The sequence below is a fragment of the Copadichromis virginalis genome, linkage group LG22 (assembly GCF_057382275.1).
Source record: "Copadichromis virginalis isolate Kocher_CV1m ecotype Utaka linkage group LG22, C_Virginalis_male_GT1.1, whole genome shotgun sequence".
Classification (NCBI taxonomy): Eukaryota; Metazoa; Chordata; class Actinopteri; order Cichliformes; family Cichlidae; genus Copadichromis; species Copadichromis virginalis.
The window spans coordinates 33,952,985-33,972,930 of record NC_140638.1 but is presented as its reverse complement, the minus strand read 5'-3'; the positions used below and the strand labels follow the sequence as shown (position 1 = coordinate 33,972,930).

Below are 19,946 nucleotides of genomic sequence, written 5' to 3'. Positions count from 1 at the left end.
AATTCAATTCTGGATTTAACAGGAAGCCAATGAAGGGAAGCCAGAACAGGAGAAATCCGCTCTCTCTTTCTAGTCCCTGTCAGGACTCTTGCTGCAGCATTTTGGATCAGCTGAAGGCTTTTGAGTGAGTTTTTTGGACATCCTGATAATAATGAATTACAGTCGTCCAGCCTGGAAGTAATAAATGCATGAACTAGTTTTTCAGCGTCACTCTGAGACAGGATGTTTCTAACTTTAGAGATGTTGCGCAAATGGAAGAACGCAGTCTTACATATTTGTTTAATATGTGCGTTGAAGGACATGTCCTGGTCAAAAATGACTCCAAGGTTCCTCACAGCGTTACTGGAGGCCAAGGTAATGCCATCCAGAGTAAGAATCTGGTTAGATATCATATTTCTAAGATTTTCAGGGCCGAGTACAATAACCTCATTTTGATCTGAATTAAGAAGCAGAAAGTTAGCGGCCATCCAGGTCTTTATGTCTTTAAGACATTCCTGCAGTTTAACTAATTGGTGTGTGTTATCTGGCTTCATGGATAGATAGAGCTGGGTGATCAGCATAGCAGTGAAAATGTATGCTATGTCTTCTAATGATACTGCCTAAGGGAAGCATGTATAATGTAAACAGAATTGGTCCTAGCACTGAACCCTGTGGAACTCCATAATTAACCTCAGTGTGTGAAGAGGACTCTCCATTTACATGCACAAATTGGAGTCTATTAGATAGATATGATACAAACCACTGCAGTGCAGTACCTGTAATACCTACAGCATGTTCTAATCGCTCTAATAGGATATTATGGTCAACAGTATCGAATGCTGCACTGAGGTCTAGCAGGACAAGCACAGAGATGAGTCCACTGTCAGAGGCCATAAGAAGATCATTTGTAACCTTCACTAAAGCTGTTTCTGTGCTGTGATGAGCTCTGAAACCTGACTGAAACTCTTCAAATAAGCCATTCCTCTGCAGATGATCTGTTAGCTGTTTGACAACTACTCTTTCAAGGATTTTTGATATGAAAGGAAGGTTGGAGATTGGCCTATAATTAGCTAAGACTGCTGGGTCTAGAGATGGCTTTTTGAGTAAAGGTTTAACTACAGCCAGCTTGAAGGCCTGTGGTACATAGCCGATTATTAGAGATAGGTTGATCATATTTAAGATCGAAGAATTAATTAATGGCAGGACTTCTTTGAGCAGTTTTGTAGGAATGGGGTCTAAAAGACACGTTGATGGTTTGGAGGAAGTAATTATTGAAATTAACTCAGAAAGATCAATTGAAGAAAAAGAGTAACTTAACATCAGTGGTACTAAGAGTAGCTGTAGATAATATTACATCTGTGGGATGATTACTGGTAATTTTTTCTCTAATGATAAAAATTTTATTTGTGAAGAAGTTCATGAAGTCATTACTAGTTAACGTTAAAGGGATTGTTGGCTCAAAAGAGCTCTGACTTTTTGTCAGCCTGGCTACAGTGCTGAAGAGAAACCTGGGGTTGTTCTTATTTTCTTCAATCAGTGATGAATAGTAAGATGTTCTGGCTTTGCGGAGGGCTTTCTTATAAAGCAGCAAACTATTTCTCCAGGCTAAATGATGATCCTCTAAATTTGTAACACGCCATTTCCTCTCCAGATTACGAGTCATCTGCTTTAGGGTACGTGTTTGAGAATTATACCACGGAGTCAGGTACTTCTGATTTGAGACCTTAGTTTTCACTGGAGCTACAGTATCCAGAGTCGTACGTAGTGAGGAGGTGAAATTATTAACAAGATAATCGACCTCTGTTGGGGTAGCGTTCAGATAGCTGCTCTGCTCTGTGTTGGTACAGGGCATTTAAGATGATAACAGTGGGTGGATTATATTCTTAAACTTAGTTACAGCGTTTTCAGAAAGACATCTACTTTGATAAAGTCTACTCTCCACCGCTGTGTAATCAATTATTGTAAATGTAAATGTTATCAGGAAATGATCAGACAGGAGAGGGTTTTCAGGAAACACTGTTAAATGTTCAGTTTCTATGCCATATGTTAAAACAAGGTCTAGAGTGTGATTAAAGTGGTGGGTGGGTTCTTTTACATTTTGAGAGAAACCAATTGAGTCTAATAACAGACTAAATGCCATGTTGAGGCTGTCATTTTTAGCATCTACATGTATGTTAAAATCACCCACAATAATTATTTTATCTGAGCTCAGAACTAGGCTGACCAGCCGGTGCACTGCCTGGATTGATTACAAGAAGGCCTATGACTCAATGCCCCACACCTGGATCCTGGAATGCCTAGACCTATACAAGATCAACAGGACCCTAAGAGCCTTCATCGGAACTCAATGGGGATGTGCTGTACAATGCAAGATACCAACTTCAAGCCCATAGCACAAGTCACCATCAAGTGCGGGACCTACCAAGGAGATGCTCTGTCCCCACTGCTGTTCTGCATAGGCCTGAACCCCCTCAGTGAGATCATTGACAAGACTGGCTATGGATACCGACTATGGAATGGAGCAGTTGTCAGCCACCTCCTGTAGATGCATGACGTCAGGCTGTATGCCAAGAGTGAACGAGACATTGATTTACTGATCCACGCCACCAGGATATACAGCAATGACATCGGAATGTCGTTCCAACTGGAGAAGTGTAATCAGATGATAACAAAGAGAGGGAAGGTAGTCAGAACTACCAGAAGGCAACATTGCAGACATAGAAGACAGCTACAAGTACCTAGGAATCACAGGCAAATGGGAACCATGAAGAGGCCACTAGGAAAGCTGCAACTACAAAGTACCTGCAGAAGGTCTGGGGTCCTGAGGAGGCAGCTGAACGGTAAGAACAAGATCCGGGCTATCAACACCTACGCCCTGCCCGTGATCAGGTACCCTACTGGGATAATAAGTTGGCCAAAGGAGGGAGATACAAGCCACTGACATCAAGACCAGGAAACTCCTGACCCTGCATGGAGGGTTTCACCCCAAACAGATGGACAAAATGGTGACGGCTAACAAACCAGACATAGTGGTGGTAGATAAACAGAAGAAGACAGCCGTACTGATAGATGTAGTGGTTCCAAATGACAGCAACATCAGGAAGAAAGAACATGAGAAACTTGAGAAATACCAAGGGCTCAGAGAAGAGCTGGAGAAGATGTGGAGGATGAAGGTAACAGTGGTCCCAGTGGTAATCGAAGCACTAGGTGCGGTGACTCCCAAGTTAGGCGAGTGGCTCCAACAGATCCCAGGAACAAAATCGGAGATCTCTGTCCAGAAGAGTGCATTCCCAGGAACAGCTAAGATACTGCGCAGGACCCTCAAGTTCCCAGGCCTCTGGTAGAGGACTCAAGCTTGAAGGATAGGCCGCCCACTGGGGCGAGAGAGGGATTTATTTGGCCTGTTGGAACCTGCCAGTTTCCTCCGGTAACCTACAAGCTAACTAAGCCAGATAGGACTCCTCTTTCAACTTAACAGCTCCCTTCATCTAGTTTGGGGATTACCGCCATGACAAACATCAACTAGTGTTGTAGTTCTGTAACTAAGTTTAAGAATATAATTCACCCACTGTTATCATCTTCAAAGCCCTGTACCAAGACTAAATTCAGATAAAACTGAGGTCATTGTACGTGGCCCAAAAATTCCTAGAAATATGGTATCTAACCAGTTTCTCACTCTGGATGGGATTACCTTGGCCTCCAGCAACATTGTGAGGAACCTTGGAGTCATTTTTGACCAGGATATGGTAAATGGCCTGTATTTGTATAGCGCTTTTTTCTAGTCCCTAAGGACCCCAAAGCGCTTCACACATCCAGTCATCCACCCATTCACACACTAGTGATGGCAAGCTACATTGTAGCCACAGCCACCCTGGGGCACACTGACAGAGGCGAGGTTGCCGGACACTGGCGCCACCAGGCCCTCTGACCACCACCAGTAGGCAACGGGTGAAGTGTCTTGCCCAAGGACACAACGACTGAGACTGTTCAAGCTGGGGCTCGAACCAGCAACCTTCCGATTACAAGGCGAACTCCCAACTCTTGAGCCATGATCGCCCCATATAGATATGTCCTTCAATGGACATATTAAACAAATATGTAGGACTTCTTTCTTCCATTTGAGTATTTCTTCTTCAATCACCTTTCTGACTCACTATGTTGACCTCTCTGCATTGACTCATACTTGTTATTAATCTCTGGCTCTCTTCCACATCATGTCTTTTGTCCTGTCTTCCTTCTCTCACCCAGTCGGTCAAGGCAGATGACGGGCCCCTCCCTGAGCCTAGTTCTGCCAGAGGTTTATTCCTCTTAAAAAGCAGGGAAAAAAAGCTTCTTTTTTCTTTCCCACTGTCGCAAAAGTGCTTGCTCATAGGGGGTCATATGATTGTTGGATTTTCTCTGAATTTATTATTGTAGGGTCTACCTTACAATATAAAGCACCTTGAGGCAACTGTTGTGAATTTGCGCTGTATAAATAAAATTGAGGAATCTAAAATTCAATTCAATTTAATTTAAAATAGCCATCCTTGGATTTCTTGACATTACTGCAAACCTTGGCCTTCTCTCAATGATCCTCATGATGTAGTCACCTGAAATGGTTTTCACTTCACAGCCTTATCAGTGTTCATTTGTGGAATTTTTTGCCTTCTTAATGGGAATGGGATCAAAAAAGTTAGTACACACCTCACCTCCATATAGATTATTTATTATATAATGGAAGATATTAGAATACCCATCCTTCCCCGCTGCCTCTCACTGTTGGCAACTGCAGTCCAGCCCCTCTCAAAGACTGTGCCTGTGTTGTTAAGACGTTAAGATAAGCGACTATACTGAATCATGGGACAATATTGAAGATATGACACTTTGATGCAATGTAAAGTAGTCAGTGTATAGCTTGTATAACAGTGTAAATTTGCTGTCAGCTCAAATAACTCAACAATACAGCCATGTAAAAGATCTCTGATATATGCCGATGCTTGTCCATGCAGAGCCCTGAATGTCAAAGTCATAATCTTAAAGTGGACTCTGAATTTAATGGGGAGCTAGTGCAGCAGGATCAGCAGGGGTGTGACATGAGAGTACTTGGAAGACTTGGTCAGAAGCCTTGTAGCAGTATTCTGAACACTTTGCAGACATTCCATGGAGGCCTTCCATAGTGAAACTTAGTCTATTAGACTCCATGCCCCAGATTTCACTCCATGAGAGTTTCCTCTTTTCCGCACTCTCCCAATTCATCCAGCAACCCTGCTTGGCCAGTACCACGGCTCTGGCATGTCTGGCTGTTTCCTCCTGTCGACGCACCTACTCCACCACCATTTTTCGACGTTCAGTTACAGATGCCTGTTGCGACCAAGGTGTTACTGCGCCATGACCAAATCCCCCTCTTTCCTGTTGGACATGACCCACCACGTCACGATGCCAAAGAGCGGATTTCGCCTGTAGCACAGATGTGGCTGGGATCCACTTCCTCCGCGTTGCTAGGGTGGGAGCAGTGCCTCTCACTATGGGGTCCCAGGAGTCCATGAGTGACATCTCAAGCCTCACTTTTGCACATTTAATCTCCTCGACCAGGCAGGGGATAGGCAATGACAGTATCCCGTCGCTGTAGAGTCCAACGCTGCTGAGGCATTTGGGAAGTCCGAGCCACTTCTTAACGTAGGAGCTCACTAGCTTCTCTAGTCGATTGGCATGATTGAGTGAGACCTCGTACATTGTCAACGGCCACAGTAGTCTGTGTAATAACCCAAACTGGAAGCACCAGAGCTTCAGTTTCTCTGGGAGTGCAGTGTTGTTAATCCACTTGAGGTCATCAACCAAGTTCTGCCTTAATTGTTCTAGTTGCCACGTATCATTGAGGTCTGCATTATACCACCGTCCCAGGCTCTTTATGGGCTTCTCTAAGACTGTTGGAATTGGTTCTCCACTGATATAGAATTGCTCGGCTGTCAGTTTTCCTTTTGTGATGGAGATGCTGTGAGATCTACTTGGCTTAAACTCCATTTTTGCCCATTCTATGTTTTCCAGGAGCTTCTGTAGCAATCGCCTAGTACATGGTTTTGTTGTTGTAGTGATGTCATGTCATCCATGTAGGCCCGAATGGGAGGAAGACGAAGGCCACTCTTGAGTCTCTCACCTCCCACTACCCACCAGGATGCCCGTATGACCAACTCCATTGCCATGATAAATGCCAGAGGGGAAATCGTGCAGTCTGCCATAACTCCAATTTCCAGGTGCTGGCAGGCTGTAGTGGTGTTCTCAGCTGTCACACAAAACTGTAAATCCTGAAAGTAGATCTTGACCAGTCCTGTGATGTGGTTTGGTACGCTGAAATAGTTGAAGGCCATCCACAAGATCTTGTGCGGAACTGACCCAAAGGCATTGGCAAGGTCTAAAAACACCACTTGAAGGTCTCTTCGTTCTTTCTTGGCAGTTTGAATCTGGTGCCAGATGATGCTGGCATGCTCCAGACATCCCAAGAAGCCCGGGATGCCGGCCTTCTGCACTGATGTGTCAATATATAGTAGTTTCTTTGCAGGAAGGTAGATAGCCTTTGGGCCAAGACACCGAAGAAGATCTTTCCCTCTACGTTCAGCAGGCTGATCTGGCGAAACTGGCTGAGCATGGAGACAGCTGGTGAAATAATCAAGTGCAAGGCAGCTGTTGCCTGGGAGCCAAGGAAACCTCTTTCTATTGAAGAGGTGGAGTCAGCCCCACCTAAGGCCCATGAAGTTCGCATTAAGATCTCTGCTACAGGCGTGTGTCATACAGATGCCTACACTCTGAGTGGCAGTGACCCTGAGGGGCTTTTCCCTGTTAGCTTGGGACACGATGGTGCTGGAACGTTTGAAAGTGTTGGCGAAGGTGTTACCAAGTTTAAGCCAGGTGATACTGTCATCCCGTTGTATGTGCCTCAGTGTGGTGAATGCAAATTCTGCAAAAACTCCAAGACTAACCTTTGCCAGAAAATTAGAGTAACCCAGGGTCAGGGTCTGCTTCCTGATAAGACATCACGCTTTACTTGCAGGGGAAAGCAAGTGTATCACTTCATGGGGACCAGCACCTATTTTATGTTCCACATTCTTGCATTTCATGCTCTTAATTACTGAATTCTGTCTAATTGCTGCTGCTAGTGGTTCAATAAAAATTGCAAACAGTGAAGGGGAAAGTGGGCATCCCTGCCTGGTGCCCCTCAGGAGACAGAAGCTGGAGGATGTTTGGTCATTTGTTTTGACACAAGCTGTTGGGGAATTATATAATATTTTTAACCAGTTAATGAAAGAGGATCCAAAACCAAATTTGTGTAAAGTTGCAAATAGAAATTTCCAGTTAACTCTGTCAAATGCTTTTTCTGCATCTAAAGAAAATATTGTAGTTTCTAGGTTTTTACTGTATGAGTAGTCTATCAAATTGAGTAACCTACGTGTATTTGTTGATGAGTGCCTACCTTTTATGAAACCAGTTTGGTCAGGATGAATTAAGAGGGGGATTATTTTCTCTAATCTTTTTGAGAGAGCTTTGCAGATTATTTTAAGGTCTACATTTATAAGGGATATTGGACGATAGCTTGAGGGATATACAGGGTCTTTGCCTGGTTTTAGCAGGAGATTAATGTTTGCAGAATTCCTATTTGATGGAAGTCTGCCCTTTTCTTTGATTTCCAACAACGTTCTGTAGAAAACTGGTGCTAGAATCGACCAGAATTCTTTGTAGAATTCTGCAGGAAAGCCGTCTGGACCTGGAGCCTTATTATTGGGCATACTTATCAGGGCTTCCTGGAGTTCACCTGGTGTCAGTGGTGAATCCACTGCCATTGCTTGAGTGTCCAATAATTTTGGAAGAGTTATGTTGTCCAAAAACTGATCAATTTCTTTTTTAGATGGGTTTATTTGTGGTGAATACAATCTTTTATAGAAATCCATGAAAATGTTGTTTATTTGTTTCGGGTCATATACCCAGATGGATCTTGAACAGCACATATAGTTGTTTTTTCTTTATTTATTTTTAGCTGGTTTGCTAGAAATTGACCGGATTTATTACCATGTTCATAATTTTGTAGGCGTAGTCTTTGTACTAAGAATTTTGTTTTTTTTATCAATTATCTCATTTAATTCTAGTTTTGTTTTGCGTATTTTGTTCAATGTTTCCTGATCTTGGTGGGACGCGTAGGCTTCTTCTAGTGATTTGATGTTTTTTTCTAATTCCTGAATATTTTTGTTTTCTTCTTTCTTTTTATGTGGTGAGAAAGAAATTATTTTACCTCTCATCACAGCTTTCCCTGCTTCCCATAGAACAGATGCTGATGTTCCGGGAGTGTCATTATAGTCTAAATATGATATCATATAAAACTGGCGTTTCATTTTTAAACTTGAGTGCGTCAAACCAGACACGGATGGTATTTGTAACAAAGAGGTTTGATGTATCTTTCATCAGATCTTTATACTTTGCGGAGTACAGGTAAGTGCTGAGCGGTAAGGGGGTAGTGCTTGTCCTTTCTAAATTTACCCAGGGTAAGGTTGTCGTTGAAAACCAGCATGAGGCCGCAGAAAGCTGGGCAGCCCAGTAGTACCATTTGAGGTTTGGAACACACAGACCTCCCCTGTCATACAGGAGATATAGTAGCGAAAGGCGCAGTCTGGCTCTTCTATTATTCCAAATGAATTGAATGAATATTGTTTTTGCCTTTGTGAAGAAGTCATCTGGAGGGCTGAGAGGAATGACTTGGAAGTGACTCTTTTTTAAAATATTTAATAAAGTCTCTTTAAGCATTGATGTATTAAATCTCCAGTTTTTACTTGGCGTAGTATTATTCTTGTGCATTAGTGTTAAAGATACAGGAGCATGATCGCTGATAGCTATAGGGTGAATCTGTGTCTGAAATGCCACTGAAGGATTCATTGTGAATGAGTTTATCTAATTAAATTGCAGCTTTTCTGTCAATATTTTGAAAATATCCTTCCTGCCATGTGGGGAATGATGTAAAAAGTTTGAGAACAACCCCCCCCCCCAAAAAAAAAAGATAAAAAATAAAAAAAGCTTCAGCTCCTGACTATTTTATATAGCACCAGACCCCTACGGCACCTACAATGGATGGTGGGGCCTTGTCAAAAGGTGGGCCCGGGTGACCCTGTCGTGAGCAGGGTAAGCTGATCCCTTGTTCTCGTTTCTGTCTGAATCCCTCTGTTCCCTTACCCAGTGTTCATGATCATCCCTCAGTATTTCATTTTCCCCATAGCAGTGGTCTTTTGCATGTGCATATGATCAAAGCTAACAATTACATTACCCCGGTTAGTAGTCTTACTACTCAACAACAAAGGTGTCATACTCCTGCTGCAATATTTTTTATCTTAAGATGGATTTTCAGTTACTGCCTTTTTTGAGCTATTGAGTTTCTCTAATTAAGCCAGACACACCCCATTGGCAAAATAAATAAATAATATTACTATTATTTAAAGAATTAGTTTGTCTGTGTGACTTGAATTTTAACATGCTAACCTAATGAGGCAACAGCAGGCAATGTACTCTTTAGTGTCTCTTTTTTCAGTATTCTATTATAAGCCAAGAAGTGAGATCAACTCCTACTGGATAACTATTTTCTGTGTAGAAAGAGGGGGAAATTCTTGCTGGACAGTAAGGCTCGAAGGTCGTCTTGTTGCTTGGAGGTTCAGAAGAATGCTGACAGATTTTCATACCTCATACTTTACACCTAAAGTTAATATAAAAAACAACAACAAAAAATTTATTTTACAATCCTTAAATGAGTCAATGACTACAAGGGATTTTCATAAAAGTAATAAAAACCATCCTTATATTGTGTTTATAATTACTTTTAAAAGTAAATGTAAAAAGGCGTTGGATTAAGTGTTTAGAAATGACAGCCATTTTTGTAAATAGTCCCTGTGTTTTAAGAGGCTTGAGTAACTGGACAAATTAACATGATATTAATTACAAGGACTTCACTCACTATGTATTAATAGACCTCTCTGCATTGAATCATATCTGTTATTAACCTCTGTCTCTCTTCCACAGCATGTCTTTTATCCTGTCTTCCTTCTCTCACCCCAACCAATCACACCAGATGGCCCCGCCCCTCCCTGAGCCTGGTTCTGCCGGAGGTTTCTTCCTGTTAAAAGGGAGTTTTTCCTTCCCACTGTCGCCAAAGTGCTTGCTCATAGGGGGTCATATGATTGTTGGGTTTTTCTCTGTATCTATGAAGCGCCTTGAGGCGACTTTTGTTGTGATTTGGCGCTATATAAATAAAATTGAATTGAATTGAATTTTGAAAGTAGAAACAAATTACATCTTATCCCTCCTTAGTTTTGGTCAGGGAACCTGAAAACACTGTAGTGGTTTTTGTGTATATGTTGTCTATATAAAAGTGTGCTGTGTCTTTGCAGGAGGAAGAGGAAGAGCCGATGGAGGAAGATGAGGCTGTTCAAGAGGAAACAGCAGAGCGGGGGAATCCAAACTAATCCAGATAGAGAGGACACAAACACACCTTCTTAATGGCTGCGCTGCCACTCTGCTTTTGTTGTTCAGACTAAAGCACATGTAACTTTCTACTAGTTTCCCAAAGTTTGTAGACAAACAGCTTTTAGCTTCTACTTTAGGTTAGCAACCAGAGGTGTATTTTGACAAATGGTATTCAAATGTTGATATCTTTACTTTCAAGGAAAGAATTTGTAATTTTTACGGATGAGGGTGAAACCGACAGGTTTCAGACAGCCTTATGAAGCACATGAAATCATCCAGCACAGGAGTACACACAGAAACATATATTACTGAGCTCCTTCTACAGCAGTGTCTGACTCTTTACTCTGCTTTCATACACTTATGATCATCATGCCACACAAAGTATGCTCAGTGTCCTGTTTACAAGATGACACTTTTTCGTCAGAGCCCATAGAGCACCCCCCTATTCCCTGCTGACCATGCTTACACACTTAAACCAGTCAGAGGTCAGCAGTAATACCTCCAACAACTTTCAATGTGTGTTTAACTGGAGCATTTTATTTTTGTATCTTATTCATACCACCAGGATTTCCTACTTCTTATGAACTTATGTAACTAAACAAGTGAGAAAATAAGGTTTTAGGATTTGTTTTTTTGTTGATTTTTTTTTTTTAACTTTTATTTTCAGCAGTACAAAACTTATTATGCTACATTTTGCCTTTGGATCTTAATGAATATCTTGTTTAGGAAATATATCTACTTAAGTATTTTATTTATATACTTTGTAAAGTAGAATTAGTTTGGAACTCTTTTACTTCTTTTTCATAGGTTGTTTGACCTGCTTGTAGGCTGTAATCATAACTAAATGTCCATGCTCTCACTCACTTTGCAATTGAAATTTAACATCAATTGAGGCCAAAGAGCATGGCCTTAAGAGGTCAAGTGCACTACAACTTAAGAAATTCAATTCAATTAAGTTTTATTTATTTAGCGCCAAATCACAACAACAGTTGCCTCAAGGTGCTTTATATTGTAAGGTAGAGCCTACAATAATGCATACAGAGAAAAACCCAACAATCATATGACCCCCTATGAGCAACCACTTTGGCGACAGTGGGGAGGAAAAACTCCCTTTTAACAGGAAGAAACCTCCGGCAGAACCAGGCTCAGGGAGGGGCGGGGCCATCTGCTGTGATTGGTTGGGGTGAAAGAAGGAAGACAGGATAAAGACATGCTGTCTTTATCCTGTCTTCCTTTATTAATGACAGCAAATAGAAAAATGGCATAAAAGCACACAAAACACAACAGAAGGTGAATAAAACATAGTGGAGAAAGGGGGGAAAAAACACTGCACCAGCTCACAAAAAAACAGAATTATTAGGAGTATTTTTGAAGCATTTGTTCCATCAACCTTTGTTTTGTGTCTTGGAGTTTTGTGTGCCTATTAGACCTTTTTTCTATTTGCTGGTATTTTTTTTTAAGTTGCAGTGTATTTGACTTCTCAGGGCCACTGTAAAGGAAGCAGCAAAAGTGTTATCTCACATCAACTGCTACAGTATCCACAACCTTAGAAATGTTTGAAAGTGGTGACTACATTTAGTTTCTATGACTGTTAACAGAGAGTAAACGAATCATTAGATTTGACCAGAGATCATGGCCTGTCAGATTTTTTGCCTGTCAGCAAATCTGAAGCTATCCCTTAAAGTGCCAATAAATCCGAATTGGAAAGCCTAAATGCTTCTCTATCACTTAAACTCACTAACACACGTTCAAAGTCTCATTCTCTAGTTATTAGCCTGTTTAGCGTCATACTACCTGGAGTAACACATCATCAGAAAGTAATAGTTGCAAAAAACCAAGAACTTTACATTTTATACAAAGCCAGAAAATACTACAGGAGCCGGATTACTATGGGCAGAAATCTGTGCCATCAGAAACTGAATTTGAATAAGTTCAATTTGAATTTGAATTGCTCAGATTGAATCTGAATTGTAACTTGAATAAATGCTTTTGAAAACTGAATTTGAATTAGTCTAAATTGAAATTGAATTTATGGTTTGAAAATGATCATCACTAAATTGAAATTGAATTTTATATTTTGAAAATGAATTGATTTGCTTTGAAGCTGCATTTTATCCTTTAAAAATTCAGCTCTCGAATAATTTCAGTTTCATTTCTCACCATTCAGTTTCAGTTCTACAATTCAATTTCAGTTCCAAAATTCAGTTTTTTGGAACTTACATCCGGTTCCGGTTCAAGCGCAGATTAATAGAACTACGTTTTACTAGCGGACCGAAAGTGTTACTGACGGGAATCTACAGCGTCTTGAGCTGAATTAAGACTTCAGAAAGTCATTCGTCATGGCGAATGACCAGCGGATAAACTCTCAGGTTGTTGTGTTTAATATTGGGTATACTTTTGTAGTTTTGAACAATACTCTGTGTATTCCTTTGTGTTTGCACCTTCAGTAACTGCACAGTACATGGCAGTGCTTCTCAGTCGTTGCTTTGCTGATATTATTTGACTTATACGTTCGGAATCTTCTGTGAGTTTTAATCAATTCCTTTTTACTATACTACCCCCAATTCATCACAAACTCACAACGTTTGTGATGAATTGGGGCTTGTCCAGAATATTCACCATTTGGTAGTCTACACAATATAGTGTTTTAGTTCATATTGAAAGCAAAATGCATCACCATTTTGCTTTACCATTTTCTTTAGTTAGCAAATACATTTGTTTGTAATGTAACAAATAATTCTGGTGAGTTTCAATAAGACATGTATATCTCTTCATACAGTTTCAGAAAAATCAGGTTGACACATTCTACACAGCTCACACGGTCTTTTATAACGTGCAGTACGTACAAAGCAGAACACATGATGACCACACAGTGCTTTTCTTTTAAGTCTGGTTTAATCAGTGCATAAGTTCTTAGCAGAAATATATCTTAAGACTAGAGTTTAGACTTGAATGGTGCTGGTTAGCTGTGATTTGAAGGCTTTTGTTTTACCCTTGCTCCTCTTGAGGTACATGTATTGGGAATGGGATTTTCACCTTTGCAATACTATGTCTACAATGACATGTCTACAATTTATAAAACACACACCGTCTGCCTTCTTATGCTGACTTTGTTATTTCAAAATAGAGTGGTCTTAGCATCAGTATTGCTGTGACTTAAATGGATATGAAGTTCTGCAGAGAAACGGTTTAGTCAACGGCATTGGTAAAGGTTACAAATGGACTCTTCTTATGGCCTCTGACAGTGAAACATCTCTGTACGTGTCCTGCTAGACAACAATTTGTTCATATAAATGGAGAGACCTCCTGACACACTGAGGCTAACTATGCAGTTTCACAGGGTTCTGTCCTAGGACCAGTTCTGTTTACAATATACATGCTTCCCTTAGGCAGTGTCAGTAAAGGGAATAGCATACATTTTCACTGCTATGTCTCAACTTCATCTATCCAGATAACACACCCGCAATTACTTAAACAGCAGGAAAGTCTTAAAGACATAAGTACCCGGATAACCTATAAAACTGAGGTTATGGTACCTAAAAATCATCAAGACATATGGTAGGAAACCAGATGGCATTACCTTGGCCTTCAGCAACACTGAGGAGTCTTGGATTCATTTTTGACCAGGATATGTCCTTCAATACACATATTAAACAAATATGTAGGACTGCTTTCTGCCATTTGCAGATTATCTCTAAATTAGAGATCCTCCATCTCAGAGTGATGCTGAAAAACTAGTTAATTATGTATTATTTCTAGGCTGGACTACTGTAATTGATTTACAGGTTTTCATTAAAAAAAAAAAAATCTTTCAGTCGATTGAAAATGCTGCAGCAAAAGTACTGACAGGGTCTAGAAAGAGAGAGCATATTTCACTCATTCTGGCTTCTCTTCACTGGCTCACTGTTAAATCCAAAATCAATTTAAAGTAATTTAAAATACTCCTCCCAACATACAAGGTCTTGAATAATCAAGCACTGTGTTATCTCATAGTCCCTTAGTCACCCCAATAGAGCACTTCTCCTGCGCTTCTCCACAGCTGGTGCTAGCAAGACCAGCCTCCTGTGACTGCAATATCTTGTTACTAGTTGTTGTTGGTACTGGTGACAGTGCAGCAGCTGCCACAATAGCTAATATGTTGACACATTTTGCTGTGTTTCTTTTTAGTTTCTTTTTAACTTTTTAGCTTCACCTTTTCACAACTTCTTCCACACTAAACTTCTCTTCTAAAAGCTGTGTGAGCACACAGCAAAGATACGGGAGGGCCTGATTGTATTTAGAGATTTGAATGGGCACAATACAGTATCAGTAATGAAAATAAACAGGTTGTTGTCAGGACTTGACACACTTTTGGGTCAATTGAAAGGCCAATGTCGGCCCACCGGACAAATGCCCGATATGCCAGATTACCAGTCCAGCACTGCTTTCAGGGCCCTCTTCTGTTAGAACCAGCTCACATTTTGGATTTGGGAGACGACGCCCTCTGTACTTTTAACAAAGCATATAGTTAGGGCTTGATCAGGTGACCCTCTCTCAGTTGTGCTGGATTATGCCTGTGTTATCTGTTTTATATATATATATATAAAGGTAACCTTCACTCATCACAAAACAGGAAGAAACTTAAAGATGCCATAGTGACTTCATCAAGCTTGCATTACAAAGTTGTATTGTTGCAATATGGGATTTGGAGTCATGTATGAGGAGCAATCTGTTTCTTGTCTACCATTTTTAGGGAGACATATCACAACATTGTTGTACAGTGATGGACCTCACATATACACACAAAAAACCCATCTTCTTCCACTGTTAATCTATTTGACAAGATAAATGGGATCAGATCAAAACTTACCATTTAAACTGCCTGACTATTATTTTCATAGTTAAAAAAATCTTCTATGTTAAGAAAATAGATTTTGTTATTAATAAAAATGACAAGTGGTGGTAATGGTCATTGTAAAAAATTTAATTAAAAGGCTTGAGCAGCGTGTGACATGGTAGACTGTCAATATGTACAGTGGGGCAAAAAAGTATTTAGTCAGCCACCGATTGTGCAAGTTCCCCCACTTAAAATGATGACAGAGGTCAGTAATTTGCACCAGAGGTACACTTCAACTGTGAGAGACAGAATGTGAAAAAAAAAATCCATGAATTCACATGGTAGGATTTGTAAAGAATTTATTGGTAAATCAGGGTGGAAAATAAGTATTTGGTCACCTCAAACAAGGAAAATCTCTGGCTCTCACAGACCTGTAACGTCTTCCGTAAGAAGCTTTTCTGTCCCCCACTCGTTACCTGTATGAATGGCACCTGTTTGAACTCATCATCTGTATAAAAGACACCTGTCCACAGCCTCAAACAGTCAGACTCCAAACTCCGCCATGGCCAAGACCAAAGAGCTTTCGAAGGACACCAGGAAAAGTATTGTAGACCTGCACCAGACTGGGAAGAGTGAATCTACAATAGGCAAGCAGCTTGGTGTGAAGAAATCAACTGTGGGAGCAATCATCAGAAAATGGAAGACGTACAAGACCACTGATAATCTCCCACGCAAGATCTCATCCCGTGGGGTCAAAATGATCATGAGAACGGTGAGCAAAGATCCCAGAACCACACGGGGGGACCTGGTGAATGACCTGCAGAGAGCTGGGACCAAAGTAACAAAGGTCACCATCAGTAACACACTACAACGGCAGGGAATCAAATCCCGCAGTGCCAGACGTGTTCCGCTGCTGAAGCCAGTGCATGTCCAGGCCCGTCTGAAGTTTGCCAGAGAGCACATGGATGATACAGCAGAGGATTGGGAGAATGTCATGTGGTCAGATGAAACCAAAGTAGAACTTTTTGGTATAAACTCAACTCGTCGTGTTTGGAGGAAGAAGAATACTGAGTTGCATCCCAAGAACACCATACCTACTGTGAAGCATGGGGGTGGAAACATCATGCTATGGGGCTGTTTTTCTGCCAAGGGGACAGGACGACTGATCCGTGTTAAGGACAGAATGAATGGGGCCATGTATCGTGAGATTTTGAGCCAAAACCTCCTTCCATCAATTCAATTCAGTTCAATTCAATTTTATTTATATAGCGCCAAATCACAACATAAGTCGCCTCAAGGCGCTTCATAGATACAGAGAAAAACCCAACAATCATATGACCCCCTATGAGCAAGCACTTTGGCAACAGTGGGAAGGAAAAACTCCCTTTTAACAGGAAGAAACCTCCGGCAGAACCAGGCTCAGGGAGGGGCGGGGCCATCTGCTGCGACCGGTTGGCGTGAGAGAAGGAAGACAGGATAAAAGACATGCTGAGGAAGAGAGACAGAGGTTAATAACAGATATGATTCAATGCAGAGAGGTCTGTTAATACATCAGTGAGAACTTTGAAGATGAAACGAGGCTGGATCTTCCAACATGACAATGATCCAAAACACACCGCCCGGGCAACAAAGGAGTGGCTCCGTAAGAAGCATTTGAAAGTCCTGGAGTGGCCTAGCCAGTCTCCAGACCTCAACCCCATAGAAAATCTGTGGCGGGAGTTGAAAGTCCGTGTTGCTCGGCGACAGCCCCAAAACATCACTGCTCTCGAGAAGATCTGCATGGAGGAATGGGCCAAAATACCAGCTACTGTGTGTGCAAACCTGGTAAAGACCTATAGTAAACGTTTGACCTCTGTTATTGCCAACAAAGGTTATGTTACAAAGTATTGAGTTGTATTTTTGTTATTGACCAAATACTTATTTTCCACCCTGATTTACCAATAAATTCTTTACAAATCCTACCATGTGGATTCATGGATTTTTTTTTCACATTCTGTCTCTCACAGTTGAAGTGTACCTGTGGTGCAAATTACTGACCTCTGTCATCATTTTAGGTGGGGGAACTTGCACAATCGGTGGCTGACTAAATACTTTTTTGCCCCACTGTATGGGGAATTAAAATATGAATGAAAAATTGAGGTGAATGTTGGCAACAAACACAGCAGTGCTACTAATCCAAAATACTCAAAGCTTCATAGAACTCAAACCTTTATTTTTAGGTCCATTCTGCTGCTGATACATACTTTAGGTTTCTGAACATTAAACTTGTTGCTGCCTTTCATAGTGTGTAACTTGAAGGCCCTGAGTACTTTCTCCCACACTGAAAACACTGGGATGATAACATTATTTGAACATTACCTAATAAGACTTATTCAGCACAGACAGTTATGTTAAACTTTCCTAGCAGTCCTTCACAAACAGGGAACAGTCTGTCTATTCTCTCCATCTGTCAGCTGCTGCTGGCTCTTCCTCCTCCTCTTCCTCACACACTGCTGAGTTTGTCCTGGTGGATCATCAGGGGTGCAAAGCCTCACAGATGATGTGCAGCAGTGGGTCCCTCAGTCTGTCCTCACTCTGGACACTTGCAGTCGTCACACATGGAAATCAAATGTGTGATAAGCTGCAGGATTCAAACACAAGTGTAACTTATAAACACATGTTCATACTTTTATTCCACAATCAGAGAGAAAGAAACAGAGAGAGAGTGCAGGACAGACAGACAGGTGACAGTCTCAGGTGTACACACTGCTACACAACAGCACCAGAGAAGGAGGATTTAGTGTTTGTGTTATTACGAGTGCTAAACAAGAAGAGTTCCAGATGGTACAGTGGACACATGTGTGACTCCTGTGATTAAAGCATCTTTCTTTCAGCTTAACAAGTGAACCGTCAGCTCGTTCAAACACACGTTAAAGTCCGTTTGGCTCGACACCACCGAACAGAGGCAGCAATATAACATAGCTAACATTAACAGTGCAGTGAATCCTGCTTGTGCCGTGATATTCAGGACTGCAAACCGAGCAGCATCACTGACTTTCAGCTTGTTGTGTTTGTGGATATATGACTGACTTTAATTATCCATAAAATCATCACATTCTCTGTAAGATTAAGGTCGACTATTGTATTATTATATTTTAAAGGCTTTAAAAGCAAGTAAAAGCTGAACGTACAAACATCGCTAATAGCAAATAACTTTGCCGACATGTGGCCAACAGTAATGTTTTAATGTTCCTCATTATTAAACATTTGCACATATATAAGTGACATAATATTCAGTACTTACTTTTCACAGTTTACTCTTCGGCCACTTCGCTTCTGCCGTCTGCGGCAAAATTATCCACACCGACTGCTGCGCTATGAATTGTGGGATATGTTGGGCCATGAAGTCTACACCGTCACAGCCTTGAAATTCAGGGAAATGAAGGATGTATTTGAGGGCCGCATTTCGAGCAGCCTTTGAATTTGGACAGCCTTCGGTGCACCACTGTGACGTAATCGGCCTTAAAATGCAGCCTTTAAGGCTGCAGACCCTGAATTGGGATACAGCCTTTGAGACATGTTCAGGAGGTCATTAAGCCATTTAAATCAGCTGTGTTGGATTAAGGACACATCTAAAGCCAGCGGCCCACGAGGCCTGGAGTTGCCTACCCCTGTGATAAACAGACACACCCATATGAGAGCTGCAATGTCCTATGAGATTGTAAGTGCAGCTTTGAGCTTTGACCGCTTATTGCGGCCACAAGATAGTGGTAATGTAATGGATGAATGGACATATTGACAGGCCACTATACTCACTATAACAGTATTTTGATTGCCTGCTAACAAAGTCTGGGTTTCCAGCTCCTTAATATTCACCATGAAGCAGTAAGATGAACCATAATAATAGTATCAGATTAAGTTTTTAATCCGCAGTTTAACAAAAGTGTTAGAGATGCCCATAAAGCAAACTGCAAACCATCCTCTATAATGCCATTGAATGCACAGAAAATATCAAAGATATAGGCACGGCGCTGTCAGCTGAAGTTCTTTGTTGCCATGCAAACAACTCTGTGATAAATGATGTGAATGTCTCACAAAACTATCCAGTGTGTTTCAAAGGATTTGTCCTTGTAATGCAAAAGATGAAACATTTCCAAGCTTCCTTTTGCACAAAGCACTGTACTGGTCCATGCTGATGGGTGTCTGTGTCTGTTTCTTTTTTTGTTTTGTTTTTTTTGGAGGGGTTCTTTCATCAGCAGTCAGATCTGGGATGCCAGCGCTCTTGTATTTTGACATTAAGGCATCGAGGGGTGTAATTCCAATTTGTTTCAAAGGAACTATTAATTTGCCCATTTCAGGGCCAGGCAGGAGGGAAACCCTGTAAGACTGCTGAAGCGTGAAAGACATTATCTAGAAGCTTGCGATTTTGGGAAAGAGACATGTGGAATTGATGATGGGAGGCGTAGGCGCCTGCAGACATTTGAGCCGGGCTCCCTGCGGTCGAGCTCCCAGCGTGCCATCTGAGAGCGATGTCATTAGGCGTATGATAACAGCAATGGGCACATTAATGACAGAGTGGCTCCGCTCTGCAGCCCAGTGCCCCGGCAATCTCCCATTTACACCCGCAGCATACTAAACAGCTCCTGATGATGAGAATAGTACAAAGAGCATGGAGCAGTGCTTAACAGCCAGCTCTCACAGC

General features: G+C 41.3%; 1 protein-coding gene across 1 annotated transcript in view; it reads left to right on the top strand.

Annotated features, from left to right (window-relative positions):
• Positions 1–12,072, top strand: part of phf14 (PHD finger protein 14) — a 139,773-nt gene extending 127,701 nt beyond the window's left edge. Inside the window, exon 18 of the mRNA XM_085446840.1 lies at positions 10,374–12,072. Coding sequence (XP_085302966.1) covers positions 10,374–10,448 — 75 coding nt within the window. The 3' untranslated portion in view covers positions 10,449–12,072. The remainder of the gene's footprint in view (positions 1–10,373) is intronic.
• Positions 12,073–19,946: the final 7,874 nt, after the last annotated feature.